This window comes from Geotrypetes seraphini, chromosome 2, assembly GCF_902459505.1.
Source record: "Geotrypetes seraphini chromosome 2, aGeoSer1.1, whole genome shotgun sequence".
NCBI lineage: Eukaryota > Metazoa > Chordata > Amphibia > Gymnophiona > Dermophiidae > Geotrypetes > Geotrypetes seraphini.
Window position 1 is genome coordinate 419,538,166 of NC_047085.1, and position 25,933 is coordinate 419,564,098.

Genomic DNA, 25,933 nt, shown 5'->3' on the forward strand with positions numbered 1-25,933 from the left:
AAATATTTTGTGTCTGTTTCAGTAGAAGTTTTGTAACTGTTTCATTATTGGTCGCTATCATTCTGTTTGTAAGTTATCGAAAGAAAATAATAAAATTTGATTTAAAAAATTACCTGCTTGTTATTTCTTGGATCTAAACTAATGATAGTCGGTGAAAGATTAGAGAAATGGGCCTCTTCTCCCTCGAACAGAGGAGATTGAGAGGGGATATGATCGAAACATTCAAGGTACTGAAGGAGATAGACTTAGTAAATAAGGACAGGTTGTTCACCCTCTCCAAGGTAGGGAGAACAAGAGGACACTCTTTAAAGTTGAAAGGGGATAGATTCTGTACAAACGTAAGGAAGTTCTTCTTCACCCAGAGAGTGGTGGAAAACTGGAACGCTCTCCCGGAGGCTGTTATAGGGGAAAACACCCTCCAGGAATTCAAGACAAAGTTAGACAAGTTCCTACTGAACAAGGACGTACGCTGGTAGGGCTAGTCTTAGTTAGGGCGCTGGTCTTTGACCAAAAGGGCCGCCGCGTGAGCGGACTGCTGGGCATGATGGACCACTGGTCTGACCCAGCAGCAGCATTTCTTATGTTCTTATGAGTTTAGAATAACTGAATGAATGTCATGAATATATACTGCTCCATATTGTTTTCCTATTTTATTGCTACACAGATATTATGTGCATAAAAGTGTTGCCAATTAAACGAGAATCTTTTATTCTTACAGGTCAACTTGTTCTTCTTACTAAACATTGTACGAGTTCTGGTAACAAAGTTAAGAGACACTCATCGGGCAGAGTCCAACATGTATATGAAAGCAGTGAGAGCCACTTTAATCCTTGTACCTTTACTAGGAATTCAGTTTGTCATTATTCCCTGGAGGCCAGAATATCGACTTGCTGGAGAAATATATGACTACATCATGCATATATTAATGCATTACCAGGTACACATGACTCTGTTTTAGCCTGTTATATATATACTAGTCTTTAAGCCCGTTACATTAACGGGTGCTAGAACATATGTGTGTGTGTATGTCTTTATTTCTTTCTCTCTCTCTCCTTAGCCACTTTCTTTCTTTCTGCCTTTCTTTTTCCTTGGCTGTCCATCACCACCCCTTGCCTGCTCCCCCTGTCCAATTTCCCTTCCTTTTACCTCCCCTGTGTCCACCACCACCCCTTCACTGCTCTCCTTATGCAGCAGCAGCCCTTCTCCCTTTGTTTTACCTCCCCCCTGACCAGTAGCACCTCTTTCCTTCTCCCCCTGTCCAACATTAGTCCTCCGTTCCTTTTTCTTCACCCTCCTGTCCATCAGCATCTCTTTCCTTCTCCCCCCTGTCCAACAGTAGGCATCCCTTCCTTTTTTATCCCCCCTCCTCCTTCTTATCCCTATGATACTCTTACCTTGCTCTGCCCCTGATCAGAGGTTCCCGACAGCCGCCCAGTTGCACCCATTGGAAAAGTTCCCACTGCCGCATCCCGCACCCCTCCTGACGCAGCTCCCGCTGTCCTTTCTGTCTGTCTCTGTCCCTGGCCCCCTTTGCCTGTCTGTCTTTCTGTGTATCTCCCTGCCCCTGTGTCTTTCTTCTTTTCTTTCTGTCTCCCTTCCTCCCTCTGTCTGTCTGTCCAAAGCAGCATTCCATCCCCCTCCATTTCCCTCCCCCCACACCAGTTCTCTGTGCCCCTGCCCCTGTGTCTTTCTTATTTTCTTTGTGTTTCCCTTCCTCTCTCTGTCTGTCTGTCCAAAGCAGCATTCCCTCCACCTCCATTTCCCTCCCCCCCACCATTTCCTTGTGCAGCAGCATTAGCGTTTCCTCTACTCCCCCTTTCCCTTCCCGCGGTCCGGACTACAAACATGGTGATTCCAGCAGCGCATGCATCAGTCTCCACACGCTGCTTCGGGTCCTTCTACTGCCCTTATTTACTCTGGCACATCCCTGATGACATCATCAGAGACACGGCAGAGCAAATCAGGGCAGTAGAAGGGGCCGAAGCAGCATGTGAAGACTGATGCACACGCTGCTGGAATCGCCATTCGGGCCCGCGGGAAGAGAAGGGGGTGGGCAGCAAAGGAGGAACGGAGATCGGCGGCGGCAGGAGGAACGGAGATCGTCATCTGGCTGCGGTCCGGCTTGTGGAGGCGATCGGCTGGTGACGTATTAGCGCGCATGCGTACTCCTTCGGCCACAGACCTACATGCGCACAGAACACGTAAATAGGAGTGCGTATGCGCAGCTAGCTCTTTATTATATTAGATATGTGTGTGTCTCTATCTATCTATACTGTGCCGGTTTTAGACATGGGCCCAAATTCTTCCCAAACCGGCGAATTCTTTTCCTGTCCCTGCCCCATTCCTGCAAGCTCCACCCACATCTGCACAAGGATCAAACACTTTAAAATCATAAGTGTTCGAGGCTTGTGCGGTTAAGGCAGAGCTTACAGGAATGGGGCCGGGACAGCGACAAAACTCGCAGGGACGGGACGGGGAAACTGAGTTCCTGCAGGAACGGGGAAAAATTTGTCCCCCATGTCATTCTCTACGCTGGGGCCCAGGGCAAAAAGAATGGGGCTCTGAGTCCCCTCTCCTCCTTGCCCCCTCCCCCTATTTCTTGACTTGCCACTACTACCACACAAAAAGTATGAGTACTTTATAAAATGACTCTCATTAAAGCTAGAGTTAAATCACTAAAGGGTCCTTTTATTAGCTGCAGTAAAAAGTGACCATAGTTCACCCTTGCATGGGGCTTTTTCCATGTGCAAATCCCAGCCCATGCCTTTGGGTGCTGTAGGCCCTGAGCCTACCACAAGAAAAGGTTTGCAGTGACCCAGCACTTTCTTCAACCTCAACAAATGTCCACCTCCCCCGGGGTGAGGTTTTCCTTGCGGGAGAAGAACTCATGCATTAGAGCCAGTACAAACCTTCCCTTACAACTTCGGCCAGAGATTGTAAAATGTCAAGCAAGATGTTTAAATATGCCTTACAAAAACGTAGATAGGAGGGCTGTAAATGTCAATATTTGGTACAGCTGTAGTAATAATGGCCACCTTGTATTTTTTTTTTGTATTAAATGGACATACACTAATGTTACCCACAAAAAACAAGGGGGAATTACACTTGGTACAAGTAGCCAGATCCGACACTAATGTTGCCATTTAAAAAAAATTAGTACATGTGCACTTACTACCACACATTTTGTAGATAGTAAGGGGGAAGTTCTATAAAAGGCGCCTAAAGTTAGGTTCCTAACTTACCCTCCCCCTTTTATAAAACCACGGGAGTATTTTTTAGTGCAGACCAGCACGCTGAATACTCTGCGCTGTTCCCAACACTCATGAGCGTCGGGAGCAGTGTCTAGCATTCAGAACACCGGCCCGCGCTAAAAAACGCTTTCTTGTTTTTCTAAAAGGGAGGGAGGGGGGTTAATTAGTAAACTGACTTCAATAATGAGCTTTAACAAGCACATAATTGGGAAAAAAAGTTTAATTAGGAGATAAGCATCTATCTTCTTAGGCACGATTCTATAAAAGATAGGCTCCTATCGGCATGTAATGCCAAAGTAGGCATGTATAGGGGTGGAGAAAGACTTAGATGTCGCTAAGCGCAATTCTCTAAAGGACGTAGGCGCCTTTAAAACCTTGGTCTACTTTACAGGCGCCTAAGTTTTTTTTTTATCGACGGCCGTGGCAGTATTAGCTCCGACACTCAGAATTCCTCTGAGCATCAGAACTAAAACTGCCGTGGCCAGTGCTAAGAAAAACCCTGACACGGCTTCGTAAAATGGGGCGGGGTGAGTTAGGCGCCGCTAAGTGCGATTCTGTAAGGGGTGCCTAAGTGTGACTGTGCATATACTTCAGATAAGTGGTGTTTTGATCATTTTTATTTGCAATATAAATTTACTAGTCTTATAGCCCGTTACATTAACGGGTGCTAGAATATATGTGTGTATGTCTGTCTTTAATTCTTTCTCTCTCTCTGTCTGTCCTTTGCGCTTTCTATCTTTCTTTTTCCTTGGCTGTCCACCACCACCCCTTGCCTGCTCCCCCTGTCCATTCTCCCTTCCTTTTACCTATCCTGTCCTGTTCCTGATTCCTGCAAACTTCCCTGTAGGTGTCTCTTCCTTTTTTTTTTTTTTTTTTTTATTCCTTCTTCAGTCTCAGTTCTTTATCTGAACATTCCCTTCCTCAGTCTCTCCAACTGCAACTCTATTGCTCTCTGATCCCCTCTCACTGACCCTTGCGATTGCATTTCCATGGCAACCCTGCTCGCGGGTCTGTGAGTGTAGGGCCATTTTGCTTATTTACTCGTGGGAAGCTGTTTTGCAGGCTAGTGGGTGTGAGGAGCGGCCAGGATCGCGAGTAATGCCCAATGCTTTGTAGCCATGACGCCCTTAGTTGTGTCCAAAGTTATTTTTAAGTTCTGCTTCTCTCACGATCCCTGCCTGCGTCGGAAGCCTTCTCCGATGCAGGTGTGGCTCGTGAGAAGAGCCGCGGCGGTGGCTTAGAACTTAAAAAATAACTTCGGCCACAACATTACCTTGGGGTCTGCTGAAATTAAAAATTAATTCTTTGTGAACATTAGCTTGGGTTCTGCGAGTGTGTAGAACCCTGGTGTCCGATTGGGTCCTGTTTGGTCTGCCACTGCCTGGAGGAATTGAACAGCGTGTAGGGCGGAAGCAGAAGGCGGGGCCTCAGCACCGGCCGGGCGGCTCGTGCCGCCGGCCCCAAGGAGCTCGATGCCTGTGCCGGACATGGGGCCCCCAGGAGCTCGAGGCCGGCGGTGGACATGGCTGGCGTGGCATGGTGGAGGAGGAACAGAGTTCGGTGACGTAAAACCCGCGCATGCGCAATCGTGTTTCCGCGACGGGATCAGGGAACACAATTTTTTTAGTGCACATGTGCGTCCTACCATTTTATTATATTAGATGATAAAAATATGTGCAATGATTAGAGAAAGAAATTTCAGCTTGTTTAAATGTCTGGTTTTCCAGTGTTTGTTCTGACAAATCTAATTGAATCTCTGAGCACTGTTTTTTGTATCCGACATTACAGTCCTGTCACGGACAACTCCGGATTACATTCCCCATAGCTCAGAATATAATATTTGCTTTGGGATCTCATATGTGGTTGCCCAATAAATAGTAACTCACTCACATTCAGACTTTCATTTGTTTCCTAAAGTCAGTGACATCATCAGTCTTTCTCAGCTCCTGTGGCAATCTGTCCCACTTCACTGGGCACACATCTCGGCAACATGACATTGTCTAATGAAAGAAATATGAAACTGGTGAGAATTCTCTGATCTTAGTGATAATGAGGGCCTGTAAATTCTTGAAAGAGTATTTATTATAATACTGATGGGCATTCTCATTGAAAGCTTGATGGTTCAGTGACAAAACTTTGAATTTTATAGTCCAAGCCACAGATAGCCAATGTACGGCAGTCAAACGTAAGCTAATTCAATTACACCAGTATGCTTCTGATAACAATTGTGCTGCCACATTTTGTCTTGGTTTTATTTGTGAAAGTTTAAATGAAACACAAAGAGCCAAAACTTTGTACAGGAAACAGCCATCAATGTATCAAGAACACATTAACAAAAGAAATTTTTAGTTCTCATTAACTAAATACAGACTCTTAATAAGAACTCAAGCAACCAGAAAAAAAAAATCAAAGAAATACTGTAATATTTTAAATAAAAATGAAAATAAAATCAATTTCTGGCAGAAATTTAAGTTTAGATTTGGCACACCGCACCTGAGTATGCCCACGGTTTGCCTGCCACTTGTCCGGTAGTTTGTCTGGACCAGTTTATGGTATGGCATAGTATGGGGTATAGTATTAGTTAAGCCTATTTTTAATAGGAACTCTCATGCAACCAGAAACTACATATCCGGCATCTACCAATCCCCATGGGTGCTGGTTAATTGAGAGTCTACTGAATATATGTATGTATATATGTGTGTATGTATATATATACACACACACACACACACTTACACAATTGCATCATTAGTCCATCAATGAGGTAGATGTGAAAAATCAAGAGGATTTAGCAACAGTGGCAGATACAAAATTCAAACAGACCTTATGGAGGGTTTCCAGCGCTGTTCAGATGGATTTGAGATAGAGACTATGGGAGACCTATTCCTGCATTTTGTTGGCGTTGCTGAAGTCATGGGCTTGTACTAACTGGTTTCAGTTCAGATGTTGAAGTACTAATATGTGGCATTTGAGTGTGTAAGATTTCTTACTGTGAAGAGTTTCTCAAGGACACAAAACAGAGCTGTAAAGACAATGAGCTATTTAACAGTGCTGAAAGGAAATGCAAGTCAGCAAGACACTCCATCCAGGAACCTAAGAACTGATAGAGATTTCAGGCACTGATACTGATGTACCCATGTGAAGAATGGAAACTTCAAAAAGAAGAAAGTTCCAGAAGCTATACCTGTCCAGGGCCCCCCAGGGAAGAATGGAGATATGGACTAGGGGTGGGCTAGCTAGATAGCATATTTGCTCCAATAGGGTAGTACATTTTTAGCCAGGGGATGGTCTTGGAAGACAATGAAACTTTCTGTATAAAACCCCCATGCTTTGGCAGAGTTTCTTTAGAGAAGCTTCACCATACTTACAGAAATATGCTAGCACTGTTTGTATGAGTTTTTTCTTCTCTCCTTTGTATATGTCCAAACTGATTTATTTCTGATTTGCCAAATGCTGCTATAATACTTATTACTAGAATAAAACATAATTTGCTTTGGAATATACAATGTAATCTTGGGGGTGGGGGTCCTTCATGATAGATCCCCAGTGAGGTAAAGTAAGCAGCCTTTATTTCAGATTCCAAAGTTATCTCTGATAGTCATGCAAGAAGTTATAAAGCAGTCAGACCCGTAATTCTCCATTCATAGTCAGAAAAAAGTCACATCAACCTAAGAGATTTCACTTGTCTGTCCTGACACAAATCCAGATCATGTAGGTCCTTCTGTTGCAACAAATACTGCCAGAACCTCCCTCTCAGCTACCGCCATGCTTTGTCAGCAGCCCATAACTGGTTAGAGCTGCTGAATATAGTCACAGAATGCTAAACTCAAAGCCAGATATTTTGTGGATGGTCCAGAAACAGAATCAGCACTTCTGTGGTTAAGTGCTGATATTCAGCACTTCAGGGCTCTTTTGCCAAATTGTAGTAAAAGCAGCCTTAGCACATGCTTACATGTGTTATTCCAGCATGCTAAGGCTATTTTTGCTCCAATTTTTTTGCCATGCCATGCCAATAAGGCCATGTTTACTTTCCAATTTTTTTCTCTATTAATGACTATGTGCTAATTTTGTTGGTAGTAAAGTCACAAAAGCAGTGCCGATCGCTTACAGCTAAGTAACAGAAAGGTGCTGGAAATATAGGCCAGGATTTTCAAGGTCTACATCTCTGGCGCAACTACAGAGGTACCTACCAATGCCATCATTAACCATGCCTATTTTAGCTGTAGTTGTAACTCCAGCACCATTTGTGGAGTTGCCATCTTTTTTCTATAATGAGATTTTAATTGCTTTCAAACAACGTGCTCAATCATTGCATCAGTTAAAGGCAATTAAACCAATTAAAAATGGTGCCCAAGTAGCGGCACGGTTTATAGAATTGTGGCCTAAGTCCTTGATCTATAAAAGGCACCTACCTCTAACATGCCCCCTTAAGATTTAGACATCCTGGAGACAAAACAACCAGAAAGATGTTTGGAAAGTCAATTTTGAAAATGCCCCACATGGACTTTTTGACTAGTAAGATATCCAAGGCTAGTTTATGCTTTCTTTTGGACATCTATCTTTTTTGAAAATGAGCCCCATACTGTAAGCAAAGTTATCCATTGCAACAAATTGATATCATTGCTATCAAATATATAAATTGTTTCCAGTAGCAGGGCTCACAAGATGAAAAGTGATCATGTGTGCCCTCAGTACGAGACCTCTGCCTTGAGAATGCCCAAAAAGATCTTACTCGCACTACCTACCGTGCCTCTGGAACAAACTACCTACTTGCATAAGATTATTACAAGGCCTATTGTCCTAAGGCTATTGTTCTAAGGTCTATTGTTCTAAGGCCTATTGGCCTAAAATCATTAGAAGGCAATAAAAACTCATGTCTTTCTTTGACTCTCTATGAGAGTGCACCAATCAAATTCCCCGAATCTTCTGACAAAGTGCCTGACCCTCCACTATCTCAAATCTAAAACGCTACGTGCTTCGTCCTGTATCTGACCATGCCATGTTTTCTCATATAATGTTCTTCCACACTCTGTCATACTATTCGCCATTTTTGTCCTGCTATACTATGCGCTGTATTTACCATGCCTGCCACACTGTCTACCATGCTTCAGTCTCTCATGCCATGTCTGCCACACAGTGTTTGCTGTTCCATGTCTTCTATGCTGTGTTTCATCACACACGTGTGCCTTACCAATTTTGTCAATCGTGTCATTCTATGTTACCTATGCTTTGTAATACTAGGTTCACCATACTATTTCTCACTATACCATGTTTGTAATATCATGTTTTACAATGCTTTGTTAACTATGTTTTGCCATCCCTGCCAGACAATGTTTGCCATGCTATCTCCCCTACCATACTAAGTCTGAGAGTATGGCACAGGGGTTGGAACTGCACCCTGAGGTTGTGGGTTCTGACATGCACTGCTTCTTGTGACCTTGGAAAGGCCCTTAGGTAGATTGTAAGCCCACTGGAACAGACATGGAAAAATGCTTAAATACCTGAATTAATTTATATAAACCGTTCTGAGCTCCCCTGGGAAAACGGTATAGAAAATTGAATAAATAAATAAATTTACCATGCTTGAAAAGGAACATAAATTTGGTGCAGTACTGATAGTACAAAGCTAATAGAAATGTTATGATCTCAAACTAAAATCAGTAAAAGCTAGTTTTTGGTTTCAGTGCAGAAGCTACAAAACATTTTCCAGAATGCAGTCACTGAAAGCTGCCTATACTGACTTACAGTGATATACAGGCATCCTATAAATCTATTTACTATAGTTCAATCTCATGACCTCTAGTGACATAGAACTAGAGAACTCCTGTGAAAATTGACTCCATTATGTCCAACAGCAACTTTCAAAATAGCTTGCGACTCCACTGCAATATTACCTTTTGAGGTCTCAATCTCCAGAGCTATTATACAGCAGACAGCTTTGCAGAGTTTAAGCAATGCTAGAGGCTTGATATTTATTCTCTTCGACACCCTGTTATTGAAAATGAAACTTCACTTATAGGATGCAATTCAGAATGCTATGACTCAGTTTCTTTTTTCTTTTTTACTGTAATTATTGCAATGAATTAAATAATAACCAGTGGGTTTATTTTTTGACCAGGCAGTACCCTCCAGCTCCTTTGGGTTTCCTGCGAAGGTTGAGATGTGAAATTGCAAGCTTTCTTTCTCAGCTGTCCTTAGAATATTCCCCGTTTTATAACCCCTTCCAGCCTTCCTTAGGAAACTCATTCAATCAACAGGTCTCATCAAAGAATCCTGCAACCTCGAAGCCTACTATATATCTGATGACGAGGGGTTACCATTGCACTATAACTATGAATATTGCTTCCTCTTCCCTGGCCACATTCATACATGATAGTTTGTGCATGTGCAATATCAGGAAAAGAGAGTGCCTTTTTCTAAATAGGGCACACACTCTTTTGAAAGAATGTTCTCTATTATCACCAAATGAATCAACACAAATTTTCATGTTTTTCTTCTGCTTGTTTTAAGGATTCCCACCCCACCCCCCTGCCTTTACAAAAATGTACAAGAGGAGGAAGGAACGGAAGGAAGGATGCCAGGGAAGAAAGGAAGGATGCCAGAATAGGGAGAGAGAGATGCCGGAGCAGGGAGGAGGAGGGATGCCAGCAGTCTAGCTAGCATGCCTGTCTGCCTGCCAGAGCATGGAGGGTAAGAGGAGAGAGATACCAGTGGGAAGGGAAGGAAAAGAAAGGAACACAGAGATGTCAGGGGTGAAGGAAGGGAAGGAGACAGATGCCAGTGGGGGAAGGGAAGGAAACAGAGATATTGGGGGGGGGGGAGGAAAGAAAGGAAAGAAGAGAGAGATGCCAGAACATGGAGGGGATGGAGTCAAAAAAATAGAGAGGGGGGAAGCTGAAATTAATTATGTTTAAAGGAGAGAAGGGGCACAGGCTGAATGGAAGGAGGAGAAGGTAGACACTTTAGGAAGGGGCATAGAAAGAGGGAAGATTCCATATGGAAGGGAGATAGAGGGAGAACAGTGGATGGAAGGGGCAGAGAGAAAGAGGACAGACAATGGATGGAAAGGAAAGAGAGGGCAGACACTGGATGGAAAGTAGAGAGTGAAGAGAAGATGAAGAAAGCAGAAATCAGAGATGACTAAAGGTAGAAAATAATTTTTGTTGCTTTAGAATAAAGTAGTATTGTAGCTATATTGATAAGCATTTATAAATAGAAAATGGAAATAGGGTAATCTTTTTATTATACTAATTTTAATACATTTTTTACTTTTGGAGATCAAAACCCCCTTCATCAGGTCAGGGCAGGATACTATAACAGCAGTATACTATTATGATCTCAGGAAGGAGGTTTTGGCCTCTAAAACTTTTTGAAAATGTATTAGTAGAATTATTTATTTAGTTTAAAAATTTATATACTGCCTAAAGTTTACAAAACAACATACAAAATAAACAATAACAATACAACATAGACTCATACCCCCTCTTCTACAAAGCTGCGCTAGCGGATGCCACATGGTTACGGCCCCAAAGCCCTTTGAATCTCTATGGACTTTGAGGCTGTTACCGCACGGCAGCCGCTAGCGTGGCTTTGTAAAAGAGAGGGTTAGACTCTCCTATATCCTTCACTACGATCATACTCATTTCATTCACATAAATGCATTGTCCTATAATTAAATCTTTATGAGTTTTTAAAAGTATCACAGAAATATTTACTGCATTATCTTATTTTCCATTTTTTCTTGTATTTTTGTTTGTTAATTTGTAAAATGGTGATTTTTATTTGCCAGGATTTTTTTTTTCCAAAATTTACATCTGCTGTCTATATTTTACACAGTATTAGAGGACATGTCATTGGGTTTATGGTGTTACATTGTATGCAGAGTCTGGCTCTTGGCAGTTCAGTTTAACTTTTGTCTACATATTTCTATTTTTAGTTTGTAGATACTTATCCCATGCTTGGTCGAGGGTCTGTTTGTGTGAAAGAGACCAGTTATTCTGATAGCATTGAATGTCCATGTAGAATCAATCTGTAGTAATCGAGTTTGTTTAGTAGCTTGGAATCAAGAGTATTTTTAAAACTTAATGCTAAACTTGAGCAGTTATAGTGGACATTGATGTTCTTTTGTCTGTTTGAGCTGTTTGGTTTCTCACTGAAAAGGCAATAAGCCATGTCTTATAAGTTAATGTTAAAGATTCCCTGTATAGGTTTCAAGGTTCCTGGAAGTGCCTGAGAGAAAAGAACTTTTTTTTACAAAGCCACAGTAGCAATACTGTCGCAGTAAATACAACAAAGCCCTTCACTTCCTATGGGTTTGGTGTGTTTATCACAGCTTTGTAAAAGATGCCCTAAATTATTTGCATGTGATATTCTGAGGGCTGTATTTGATTGAATTTTTCTTTTCTTTATTTGCTTGTGTTGTTTTTTTATTGCTCGAAAATAGACACTGTGGTCTAGATTCTGTATAGGCGCCCAGTCTCAGAAGCCAACGGGCATTATATATAGAATCGGGCCTAAGGCCACTAAAATAAACCCAATTTTGTAACCAATGTCCATGTTACAGATGCCAGTTAGACAATCGGGTTATTGTAGGGATCCCCCTGCCGTGATAAGTATTGTAGGAGTGTTTCCTTATTCACACCTGAAGGTTAGGCCTCTCTGACATCATCAAGCCTCAACCATTGTTTGCAAGCAATCATTCTAGCCTGAACCTTGCAAGAAGAGAAAGAAGAATACATCTTTGTTGTTTCTGCCTGATGCATTCTGGGTATGTACCAGAACTGTATTCTAGTCAAGGATATCCAGCTATGCCTACATGCTCAGCCTGTGTGAATCTTGGGGGAGGAATTGCTCCTGTGCATCTTATCTAACGAAGGCGCCTCTGTTTCACGGCCTGAGCGAGACTCTATACAGAAAGGCTATTCATCTTAGTTATGTTTCTGGATTGGCCCGGAGAGGTCATCTGATGAACCATGTGGAATGTGCCTAATTATTAATTTAGTCTGTGTTTGGATGTGAGGGAACTTGCATCTTATCATAGATGTTCTCTGCACTTCTTCTATAATAATTAAGACCTGGAAAGTTACCTCTTGTGACTCTCTGCCTGAGAGAGAGAACCAAACTTTTAAACAGATCTGGATTCCATCACATAAAGGAAACCTTAGCTGCCAACCTAATTTACAGCTGTTCCAGTGACTAACAGACTCTTGTTCCTGTACCAAGAGAATTCTTATCTTCAGTGCTGAGTAGAAGACGTCTTCCCTTTCACCTGATCTAATTGGATGGTGAGAATAAGAAACTTATCTATCTTATCAGCTGGGGTTAGATAAAAGAATTCTATTGTGGTTTGGGATAAGGAGATGTAAAGTTACTTGGGGTGATAAGCTATATTTTTAGTTGCTGCTATTCAGGAATTATTATTATAAAGAATAGTTTAGAGTGTAAGAATTAGTTTTACTCATTTATCTAACAAGTGTGGTGAGATAATTATGTACTAAGTTTCATATATGTATTCAGATATTATATGAACAATAATTAGTTATTGCTGCTGGCTTATGAATTATATTTTTCTATTTTCATAATAAAATTCTTCCCATAGCCTTGGTCTCTAGTCTTAGTATAAACTGGCAAAATAACGAACCTTGGGTAAGGAGATTATGGTTTTCCCTAGCATCTGACTAAAACAGGCATGTATTTGTTTATGTAACTGATTAGTCATCCATAAATCTTTCTTCAGTATAGCGGACGCCAGCCCCCCTCTCGAACGAACGCAGCAGGAGGGATGCACAATCCCTTCTGCCTGGAACACCCCCCACCCCCCAATGAATGCAGCAGGAGGGATGCCCAATACCTCCTGCCTGGAACACCCCTCCACCCCCCGAAGATCACAAGGAGCGAAAGGGGTGCTCATGGAGGATAAGGCCATAGTGGAAAGACTGAATAAATTCTTTGCTTCTGTCATTACAGAAGAAGATGTAAGAGATCTGTCTGAACCAGAAATGGTTTTCAAGGGTGATGATGCAGAAGAATTGAAAGAAATCTCGGTGTATCTGGAAGATGTACTGAGCCAAACCGACAAGTTAAAAAGTGATAAATCACCAGGACCGGATGGTATACATCCCAGGGTACTAAAAGATCTCAAACATGAAATTGCTGATCTGCTGTTAGTAATCTGTAACCTGTTGCTAAAATCATCTGTAATACCTGAAGACTGGAGGGTGGCCAATGTTAACGCCAATTTTTTAAAAGGGCTCCAGGGTAGATCCTGGAAATTACAGACCAGTAAGCCTCACGTCGGTACCGGGCAAAATGGTAGAAACAATTATAAAAAATAAAATTGTGGAACATGTAGAAAAGCATGATTTAATGAGATGTAGTCAGTATGGGTTCAGTCGAGGGAGATCTTGCCTCACAAAATTTGCTTGACTTCTTTGAAGGTGTGAATAAACATGTGGATAAAGGTGAGCCGGTTGATATAGTGTATCTAGATTTTCAGAAAGCTTTTGATAAAGTTCCTCACAAGAGGCTCCTGAGAAAATTAAAGAGTCATGGGATAGGTAGCAAAGTTCAGTTGTGGATTAGGAATTGGTTATCGAATAGAAATCAGAGGGTAGGGTTAAATGGTAATTTTTCTCAATGGAGGAGAGTAAACAGTGGAGTGCCGCAGGGGTCTGTACTGGAACCGGTGCTATTTAACTTATTTATAAATGATCTGGAAATTGGAACGACGAGTGAGGTGATTAAATTTGCAGATGACACTAAACTGTTCAAAGTTGTTAAAACGCATGCAGATTGTGAAAAATTGCAGGCAGACCTTAGAAAATTGGAAGACTGGGCGTCCAAGTGGCAACTGAAATTTAATGTGGACAAATGCAAAGTGATGCACATTTGGAAGAATAACCTGAATCACAGTTACCAGATGCTAGGGTCCACCTTGGGGGTTAGCACCCAAGAAAAGGATCTGGGTATCATTGTAGGCAATACAATGAAACTTTCTGCCCAATGTGTGGTGGTGGTGGCCAAAAAAGTAAACAGGATGCTGGGAATCAGGGCCGGATTTTCCTTTAGGCTAACTAGGGCCTAGGGCCTCAAGATCCGTGTCACATTTTTTATAAAGGTTAGTACCAATAACAACATGTTTCATTTAACATATTGATATATATCAGAGTAATGATGTATTTTATTATCTCTTATGTAATTTACAAACTTAAAAATGGGAGGTGAAAGGGCCTCATAAGTGGAATAGCCTGGGGCCTCTTTTCATCTAAATCCGGCCCTGCTGGGAATTATTAAAAAAGGGATGGTTAACAAGACTAAGAATGTCATAATGCTCCATGGTACTACCTCATTTGGAGTATTGTGTTCAATTCTGGAGTCTCTTTATCTCAAGATAGACATAGTGGCGCTAGAAAAGGTTCAAAGAAGAGCAATCAAGATGGAACTCCTTTCGTATGAGGAAAGACTAAAACGATTAGGGCTCTTCCGCTTGGAAGAGAGACAGCTGAGGAGAGATATGATTGAAGTCTACAAAATCCTGAGTGGAGTAGAACGGGTACAAGTGGATTTATTTTTCACTCCGTCTAAAATTAGAAAGACTAAGGAAATACTCTTAAAACCAATAGGAGGAAATTTTTTTTCACTCAGAGAATAGTTAAGCTCTGGAACATGTTACCAGAGGATGTGGTAAGAGGGATAGCATAGCTGGTTTTAAGAAAGGTTTGGACAAGTTCCTGGAGGAAAAGTCCATAGTTTGTTATTGAGAAAGACATGGGGAAGCCACTGCTTGCCCTATATTGGTAGCATGGAATATTGCTACACCTTGGGTTTTGGCCAGGTACTAGTGACCTGGATTGGCCACTGTGAGAATGGGCTACTGGGCTTGATGGACCATTGGTCTGACCCAGTAAGGCTGTTCTTATGTTCTTGTGTTTATTTGCAATGCCTTAGGCTTATAAAATTGCATAAAACCATCTTTCTGCTTTGAGTGGAGAGATGTGGGGGAAAAATTAAGTCTGCAGAGACAGTGAGGGAATGGAGATGAAAAATGCAGATATAGTGAATGAATGGGGAATGAAAAATGCATTTCACTGCGGGGATGGGGAGGGGATGAAAATGCGGGGACGGTGAGGGAACAGGGCTGAATCTTTGTCCCCACATCACTCTATAGTTTCTAGGAAGCTGCCATCTTCCAATGAACTTCAATCACAACCTAAACTGTGTTACTGCAACAGTTATGTGTTTTCTGCCACCAGGATATAATTTAAGACAGTTACCTCACTGCACTATGAGCTGGTGTTATGCTTAAAAGTTCTGCAGCTTATATTGTCTTTTTTTTTTTTTTTTTTTAATCATTTTTATTATTAGTAAGTCAACAAGAGAAACATACTTGGCCTTATGGAGGGTGTTTTTGCAGTTGCCTCTGGTCTCTCGGAATGGGATGGGGGGAAGGGATAGGGAGGTGGGAGTGTGACTGCGGTGTGTTTTTGGATTGAGTGTGTTTGCTTGTATGGGTGGTGTTGTCTGGTGGGCATGCTTTCTCTCTCCGGTTGGTATTGGGGGGATGTCCTGTTTTATGGGGAAACGAAAATGGTGGAGCCGACATGAGAGACTGACTGTTTTTGTTTCTTGGACAGTTCTGCAGTGTCATGTTGTATATTCTTTTATTGGTGCGGCTTGTTATTCTCTTTCCCTGATTGCCATTGTTTGCTTATTTTTCTTCTGTGGTCTTTTTTTTACCAGATAAGAAGATGGTTTAAATTAGCACAGCCTTGAAATGTGTGAGCATCCACACACTCATCCTGGTCTTAACACCATGTTACTGTTCTAGAAACTCACCTTTCAGAATCATTCAGTCACATCTAGCTAGCATAAACTGATCATCAAAGAAATGCTTGGCAATTTATCTCACTGGCTGTGTAGGAGCTAGTTGTGAAGACAAAAGGATTCTGAGAGGCGAGTGACTGGGATGATAATATGATTTTCAGACTCATTGACAGTGACAGTACTGTTTTCAAGTCTGAAACTTGTGCTAATTTAACCAGTTTTGTGATATGGTGTATATTATAGAAGGCAATTTATAACAGATCCCCAAATGTTAGGATCTACTATCCACAGTTTGTAAGCCTATTTTATAAGATCACGTGGAGAGCCATTTTTGACATGACGTCTGAGTCCGATGTTGCATGTTTTGTGAACTACATCCAAAACCCGGGTAGGAAAAATGTCCCATATTTGAAACTACAAAAACTTTTTTTTTCAAAGATGGGCATTTCTAGATGTGTTCATCCTTAGTGTGTCTATCTTTCTTGGCCATTTTTGAAAAACATGAAAAATGAAAAATGCAGAAAACAAGCCATTTGGGCATGGGGGGGGGGCAGCATTTTTAGTACACTGGCCATACAGAAATCCCAGCAGAGTAGTAGGGCATCCAAGGGGGTACTGCAGTAAACTTCACATAAAGGGTCCCAGGTGCACATCCCACCATCATCTTACATATTGCAAGTGAGCAGTAGAACATCAATACACCCATTGTAAACCTAAACAAGCCAGACTAGTCCAGATTGATCCTGCACAGTCAATGCTAACCGAAAACCATGGCTTTTGTACACATAAAACACAGAAACACCCTTGCCTAGTACTGAATATGTAACTACAAATGAAAAATAGAAATATATAGACAAAAGTTAAATGGAACCACAAAGAAGTTAGACTTTGCGTACAATGCAGCACCACAGAAACAGTAATGCCTGGCCCCTAATACTGTGCAAAATAAAAAGATAGCAGATGTAAATTTGAAAAAACTGAGAAATAGCAATCATCACTTTACAAATTAACAAATACGAATAAAACAAAAAAAACTGAAAATAAGATAATATCATTTTATTGGACTAATACATTTTTCAATTAGAGGGGCATAATAAAAAAATATGTCTAAGTCCGTTTTGGCCCTAAGTCACTAGTCACCCAAAGTCAGCAGCATTTAAAGTCCATTCTAGAAAAATACGTCATCCCCCGCCAAATTTTTTTTCGAGAATCATCTAATTCTAAAACCAGTCATTTGATCGTCCAGACCGCTAAGTCGTCTATCTTTATAAACCATTCTCATCCAAAAAAATCGTCCAAGTCAAAAACGCCTAGAACAAGACCTTTTGGATATGGGAGGGGTCAGCAAAGTGATGGACTGGACACCCAGACTTGTCAACAGAGTAGTGGGGCACCTTACAGGGCACTACTGTAAACTTCACAAAAAAGGTGCCATATAAACATCTCACCACAACTCCCTTATAGGTCATGGTGAGCCCCCCAAAACCTACTAGGCCCACCTATCTACCACCCCAATAGCCCTTATGGCTGCAGGTATCACCTATAAGGCAGTACAAAAGGGTTTGGGGGGTTTGAGGGTGCACATGTTTCACCATGAATGCAGTGGTTAGAGTAGCTTATGTGCCTGGGCCCCCCTCTATATGGTTCACTAGCCCATCCCCCAGACTACTTAAGCTACCTCTGTGCATCTCTACTAGGCTTTCCTATGCCAGGTGCTGATGTTCTGGAGGCAGGTATGTACGTTTTTATTTCAATTTTTCTGACAGTGGGAGGGGGGGTCAGTGATCACTGAGGGAGTGTACGAGGGCCTGTACTTTATGTCTGCAGTGGTTATCTGGTCACTTTGGATACCATCTGGGCACTTACCTGTTTTTATATCGCCTAAGTCACTACATATAAGTTCGGTCTAGGCAGTCTCATTAAACTTTCGGTTATACTTGCAGTACAACTAAGTCTAGGTCGGCCCACATTCCGCCAAATCCCACCCTCATCACTCCTCCTAAAACGCCCCTTTCAGCTCTAAGCATACAGCAGCACTGAAAAGGCCTAAGCTGTTTTTAGATATGTCTGAAATCCCTTTCGATTATCGGCACTTGGACGACCTGTCTTTTAGATCATCCAAAATTGGAGGGTGGCCAATGTTACGCCGATTTTTAAAAAGGGCTCCAGGGGAGATCTGGGAAATTATAGACCGGTAAACTTCACTTCAGTGCCGGGCAAAATGGTAGAAATAATTATAAAAATAAAATTGTGGAACACGTAGACAAACATGATTTAATGAGACAGAGTCAGCATGGGTTCAGCCGAGGTAGATCTTGCCTCACCAATTTGCTTGACTTCTTTGAAGGTGTGAATAAACTTTGTCTCATTAAATCATGTTTGTCTACATGTTCCACAATTTTATTTTTTATCATTGTTTCCACTATTTTGCTCGGCACTGAAGTCAGGCTTACTGGTGTGTAATTTCCAGGATCTCCCCTGGAACCCTTTTTAAAAATCGGTGTAACATTGGCCACCCTCCAATCTTCAGGTACTACAGACGATTTTAGCTATAGGTTACAGATCATTAACAACAGGTCCGCAATTTCATGTTTGAGTTCTTTCAAGTAGGGGGGGAAATGCTGCAAAGGCAAGGGGGAGACATGCTGCTGCTGCACATAGAAGGGAGAGAGAAATATTGCTGCTGCACAGGCAAGGGAGGAAGAAATGCTGCATAGGCTAGGGGGAGAGAAATGCTGCTGCTGCACAGGGAAGGGGGGAGAAATGCTGCTGTTGCACAGGGGAGAGGGGAGAAATGCTGCTGCTGCTGCACAGGGAAGAGGGTGAGAGAAATGCTGCTGCTGCAGCAGCACCCAATTGGGGAGAGAGAGGGAAGGAAGGAGAAGGAAGACAAGGGAGAGGAACCAGAGATGCCAAGTCCATGAGAGGGAAGGAAAGGAAAAAAAGGAAAGGAGATACCAGACCATGGAAGGGGAGGAAGAGATACCATGGCATGGGGGAGGGAAGGGAAGGAGATAGAGATACCACTACCATGGTGTGGAGTAGGAAGGAAGGAAAGGAGAAGAGAAGAGAAAGAGAGAGATGCCAAAGCATAGGGGAGGGGGGTGGAACAGAAAAATGGAGAGGGGGCGAAGCTGAAATGAATCATGTGCAAAGGAGAGAAGGGACACAGGATATACAGTTTGTTGAAGGGACATAGAAAAAGGGAAGATGCCATATGGAAGAGAGAGAGGGTGGACAGTAGATGGAAGGGGCAGAGAGAGTGTGGGCAGTAGATGGAAGGGGTAGAGAGAGAGAGAGGGCAGAAGCTGTGTGGAAGGGGCAAAGAGAGGGCAGATGTTGCATGGAAGGGAGAGAGGACAAACACTGTATAGAAAGAAGAGAGCGAACAGAAGATGATTAAAGCAGAAAAGACAAAAGGTAGAAAGATTTTTTTGTTGCTTTACTTAGAATCAAATAATATTGTAACTGTATTGATAAAAGTTTATAAATAGGAAATGAATATAAGGCAATTTTTTTGGACTAAACCCTTTTCCTCAGATCAGGACAGGATACCATAACAGCAGTAAACTGTACTGTTCTGAAAAAAATTTGGCCTCTGAAAGCTATTTGAAAAATGGATTAGTCCAATAAAATGGTATTTTTTTTTTCTTTATTGAATTTTAATCAAAAACAGTGTCATACAAATGAAAGAACAAAAGATATTCCACATATTACACTATTATCTATACAGGTAACATAAATATCATTCAATAATTTCATTTTCCTGCATATAATAATATCATAATATATCCTAATGTACAATACAAATAAAGAATAAAGTTACCCAAATATCATTATCAATATTTATTCCCCTCCCTCCCCCCTGGATGAATAAAGTTACCCAAATATCATTATCAATATTTATAACCCCCCACCCCCCTGGATGTGTAAAGATAAATAAACCAAAGAAAAGAAGAGATATGATGAAAATACATTATTATGGGGTTCATAATTAAAAAAAATGTCTAAAAAGTGTCTTAAATGGCTACTTGGATGATCAAAAAGCCTGATTGTCCAAGTACCCATAACCAAAGCTGGGTTTTAGACATATCTAAAACCAGCTTAGGCCTTTCCCCTGCCTATAAATGCACAGAGAGAAAAGAGGCGTGTTTAGAGGAGGGGAAAGGGCGGGCAGTGGGTGGGAGGTTGGCCAACCTACACCTAGGCATGCAGCAGGTATAACCAAAACCATAGGCAGGTTGCCTAGTCGGCACTTATACCTTTTTGACTTAGACGAAGTCAAACCAGGTCTAAGTGCCGAAAAAGGGGCCGCTGAGCTGATGGCCACTGGCGCGATCAGTTCAGTGGCCCGGCAACCTACCCATCCACTGCAACCATCGCAACAGGAGAGATGCCTCATCTCCCTTACCACGATGCCATCACTCCTCTATCCGAACTGCCATGACCCACGGCAGGAGAGATGCCCAGGCGCCTCAGGCCCCACCTGTGGGCGGGGTTTCAGCTGCCTGGGCCAATCCGGCTGGCCGATCGTACTCAGGGGAGGTCGCCGAGGCCAGGAGGGTTTGGGCTCCCTTCTGGCCCGATCGTACTCGGCGGGGGAAGAGGGCTTGGGCTCCCTCTTGCCCCGATATCATCAGGGGTGCCGTGGCTGCCACGGGGCAAGAGGGCTTGGGCTCCCTCTTGCCCCGATGTCGTCGGGGATGCCGCGGGTGCCTGGGGCAGGGAGGCTTGGGTTCCCTCCTGCCCCAATGTTGTGTGTGTGTGTGTGTGTGTGGGATTCTGTAACCGGTGTTGTTTTTGACAGACACCGGTTACAGAATCCAGCTTTTAGGCGAAGGACTGGCTCCTCTTTCACCTAAAAGCTCTTGTGTTGGACGTTTTGGGCTTATGCATTTTTTTGGTTCATTATGGGGTATAAGTGTAGACGTCATGGGGGTATACTTGTAGATGTAGTGGTTGGTGGGGCGTTTAGACAGCTGAAGGTAGAGGCAGGCCATAATCAAAACAAGGACTTTGTTTTGATTATGGACACTTTCCCTGCTTCTGCTTTCAACGTTTAAGGCCTTAGGCCAAAAAGGGACTTAGACGTTTTTTTTTATTATGCCCCTCTATGTTTTTACAAATTTAGTCAATGGTATTTTCTTATTTCTCATTATTTGTTTTATTTTTATTTGTTTATTTGTAAAGTGGTGATTATTATGTATCAGTTTTTTCAAATTTACATCTACTGTCTTTACATTTTGCACAGTATTAGGGGACATGTGTCACTGTTTTTGTGGTGTTGCATTGTATGCAGAGTCTGGTTTCTTGGCGGTTCAGTTTAACTTTTGTCTACATATTTCTATTTTTAGTTTGTGATTATTTCTTATTGGGCGAGGGTGTATCTCTGTTCTGTGTGTATGAAAAGGACATAGTTTTCAGTTGGCATTGACAACAGTGTTTAAGATGCCTTTTCCTAGGTACATTCTTGTTGTGCGATATGTGGATTGTTACTAAAAATCATATTTTTTATATAGATGGGGGGTGTCAAAAAAATGATGGGTCCAGGTTGTCACATATGCTAGGTACACCACTGCTGGCCGCCCCCTGTATTTATTCAAACAACTCCAGTTGATCTAATCAATGACTGTCAAACCACAATGTTCATCATTTTGACCATGTAACATGAGTTAAATAGAAAAGTCTTCTTCTGGTCTAGAAATCCTGTCTCCCCACAGCCCCCTCCTATCTTACCCTTCCCATCCCATACAGCTCCCTTTCACTTTTTCCACTCGTCTGATAACAACATCTTAACCATCCTTCCACCCTCAGTTATACACCTTAATATTTCACGTGACTCTGCATTTAAACATCATGGCCCCAAGTTATGGAATGGCCTTCCCCTTCATATTAAAAGTCAGTCCACATTGTCATCCTTCAAGAAACTCTTCAAGACTTATCTGTTTTCTAAATCGTTCCCTTCTCATTGTTCTCTTCATCTCACTTACCCTCTCTACCTCACTCTCTTCCCACTTCCTTTTTCTCTCTTTCTTACTATGTAATCTCTCCCCCCACACACACTTCACCCTATCTACCTACAACATAGAATCTGACACCCACTGATGTGATGTAACCACTTCCCCTAATTTCCTCACTGACCTCTGGACTTGTAAATCGCCTAGAATCTGTACTGGATAAGTGCAATACAGAAATTCCGATTAGATTAGGGTTTTGGGGTTTGTTTGTTTTTTTTGGGGGGGGAGAAACAACTAGATGCTTGTGTGTAGGCCCCAGTGTGGTATATCAAATGTAGTAAAACAAATAAATAAGCAAGTAGGAGGGCAAGGGATGCCTTTCAATCTTAACACGCACCCCCTCCCATCTGCACAATCTCACCCTCTTCTCTCCCCTCAATGCTGTAATCTTCATCTGCATCGATACCAGCAGTATCCATACTGTATTTCTACTTTACTGTATACCGTCTTGAACTGAATAGGTATGACGGGATATAAATAAAGCTGCTATTATTATTATTATTATTAAAGCTATTATTTCAAGCCAAATGATGATAGATTCCAAAAGGAATGGGGTAATCCTGGATCTGGTACTCACACACTCACAGCAGTTATGAGCATTTTTGATACGGTGATAATCACCGGCTAAGTTAGGTCTGGATATTCAGAATCGGGCCATGATTGAGCACTGGCATTGAATAACTGGGTCAATGGCAGCACCAAGAAATTCTACAGCTACTGCCAACATTCAGTGCCCACTGTAGCTAACCAGACAAACTTAGGACTGCTATATAAGTAGTCCCTGCTTGCCTGCTTAGCTAGGCAAGCACAAACACTGAATACTGCGGTGCCTGCAAAACTTCCCCGACTTCATCCCTGGGCCACCCTAGTTCTGCTCAGACAGTGCAGCAGTGGTCAGAGGAGATATTCAGTGGCACTGTCATTCTGTTGACTACAGTAATATCACTAGAACAACTGTTTGAAAAGATTGTTCAGTCATTTTTTTTTTCACAACAGTTTACCTATTCCATAGTCGTGGCATCATCCCACTAGTTGTCATGACGACATCAACATAACATGAAATCAACTACAGAATGAACACAGCTCTGCCTGGAACAGCACACTTATAAATGCCACCTCCCCCACCCCTCCATAGCTAAATGATTCAGAGCTTAAAAATACAATTTAAAAATCACTTACAAGAGAAATTGTGTAGTAAGAGCTATTCAGTAAATGTCACACCACTATTAGGACCATTTAATGAAATTATACATTTTCCTACCTTAGGTAGGAACAAATGTGCAATTAACAAGCAGTTCAAAAGGTCCTACTGGAATCATTAGATGCATAGTTGGGAATATATCTGGAGTATTTGTAAAGATCTATCCCTATTACACAGAATGTCAGGGAAGTACCAACAAGAGTCTTTCCTTGAGTTTGATAAAACTTTTCCAGACCCTAAGGGCCAGATTCTATAAATGACACCTACATTGCAGCTGCTGCGTGGCTCGGTTGTCAATCAACTGCTAGGTGCTGTTTATATAATCCCGCCTAGCAGTGCCTAGGCTTCACTAGACATCCTGGAGGTAAGTGTCAGTATATTAGGCCAGGTTTTACTTGGCCTAAGTTAATGGCACCTAACTACAATGCCTAAGTCAACCACGCCTATCCTGTGCCCCTAATCATGCCTATTTCTCAGGCTAGGCATTGGAGGGCACCTCCACTTAGGTGTCGCTAGTGTGAATACTCGGGCCACCACAAGACTCACAAAAAGGGTTTTGTAGTAGTCTGACATCCTTAGTGTGACCATATGGCTCCAGAAAAAAGGGGACGGATTGAGACATCCGGGTTTTACTTCCATTGAAAGCAATGGAAGTAAGGAGAACAGATTGAGACATCTTGGTTGCTTTCAATGGAAGTAAAACCCGGATGTCTCAATCCGTCCCCTTTTATCTGGAGCCATATGGCCACACTAGACATCCTGCATACCTGTCTCAGTCACAAAACAGGATCCAAAGATACACATACAGTATTTCCACTAATATGTTGTCAAAACCAATCGCTTCAATCAAAAAAAATTTTGAATGAAAAAAGCACTCAGCTTGCTCCCAACGGAGCCCCAGCCTGTCCGTTTCACTTCAGAATGGCTTCATCAGGGGAAGTGATCAAGTTGATTCCAAAAGCTATGTCTGCTAGATGTAAATCAGTGTGTTAATCTTGTGCGACTGAGAAAACAGATACACACTGTAGCAGCAACATATTGACAACATATTCGTGGAAACACCAATACAACACTGCCAGCTATTATTTGCATTATAAGTGTTTAAAGATGCTTGATTTAAAGAGTTTTGTTTTTTTAAATATCTTTATTCATTTTAAACCCAAAAATAAGTGCAACATATTATACAAATGATTTAAAGAGTTAATAAGTAAATGAGTAAATGAGCATATAAAAAATATATATAAACAAAAATTAACGGGGTTTTCTTGACCAATGATGATGTTTACAGCCCCATGAAAGTGTTTGCATTGAATATCTTAACACTTGGGCATTTGAGGTCTTTTCCCATATTTTTTTAAACTAAACACAGAAATATACTTAAGAACATAAGAAATGCCATCACCGAATCAGACCCTTGGTCCATTAAGTCCAGTGACCCACACACGCGGAGGCCTAACTAGGTGCTTCCTGATGAAGACCTAGGTGTTCCCAGATGAGATCTTGTTTACTTGTATCCCTCAATGTGATTTGCAAGGCGATGTGCATCCAACTTGCCCTTGAATCCCATAATGGAGGTCTCCATCACAACCTCCTCCGGGAGAGCGTTCCAAGTGTTCACCACTCGTTGTGTGAAACAGAACTTCCTGACATTTGTCCTGGTCCTGTCTCCTTTCAACTTCAGTCCATGACCTCTCGTCCGAGTCACATTTGACACCGTGAATAATGATGCTTCTTGTTGGATTTTGTCAAATCCTTTTAGTATTTTGAATGTCTCTATCATATCCCCATGTAGTCTTCTCTTCTCAAGGGTGAACAAGCTTAGTTTTCTTAGGCGTTCTTTATAGCTCAAGTTTCCCATACCTTTTACTAACTTTGTGGCTCGCCTCTGCACCCTCTCCAGCAGGGTTATATCCTTCTTTAGGTAGGGAGACCAGTGTTGGATACAATACTCCAGGTGTGGCCTGACCATTGCTCTGTAAAGTGGCATTATGACATTAGCCGATCTACTTGTGATTCCCTTCTTTATCATGCCCAAGATCCTATTTGCCTTCTTTGCAGCCGCTGCGCATTGTGCCGATAGTTTCAGGGTCCGGTCTATCAGTACCCTTGGGTCCCTTTCCTGTTCGCTCTTGCCCAATGTTGCACCTAACATTTTATATTCATGTTTCTTGTTTTTCGCGCCTAGGTGCATCACTTTGCATTTTTCCACATTGAACTTCATCTGCCATATTTCAGCCCATTTCAAGCAGATATAACTATATTCATTATCTTATTATCATTAATTTACTTACCACAGAAATCAAACTTACTGAACTGTATTTCCTTACTTCTTCTTTACTTCTGACTCTAGAGAAGCATTGAAATGGTCAGCCAGTGGAGCCACCAGCACTTTTGCACTTCCTCCTAACATTAATATATCTACAAAAATGTCTTGTCACCCTGGTTTTACCATGTCTGCTACTTTTATCTTTGCTTTCCTGACTACTCTACCAGTTTCTCTTAACTTTTCCAGATATTTTTGCCTATCTGCCTCTTTCTGCAATTTTTTGTAATTTATGAAGGTTAACCTCTTTTTCCTTAACTTTTCAGTTACTAGTATTGAAAACCAAATTCATATAAAAGTTGGCACTGGTGTTTAAGGT

The 25,933-nt window shown here is 41.8% G+C and overlaps 1 protein-coding gene across 10 annotated transcripts in view; it reads left to right on the forward strand.

Moving 5' to 3' along the window:
• CALCR (calcitonin receptor) overlaps positions 1 to 25,933 on the forward strand; it is a 587,401-nt gene that overhangs the window by 524,633 nt on the left and 36,835 nt on the right. For all 10 annotated transcript variants that reach the window (XM_033931114.1, XM_033931117.1, XM_033931112.1 and 7 more), the window contains one exon: positions 719 to 937. In XM_033931114.1, coding sequence (XP_033787005.1) covers positions 719 to 937 — 219 coding nt within the window. The remainder of the gene's footprint in view (positions 1 to 718; positions 938 to 25,933) is intronic.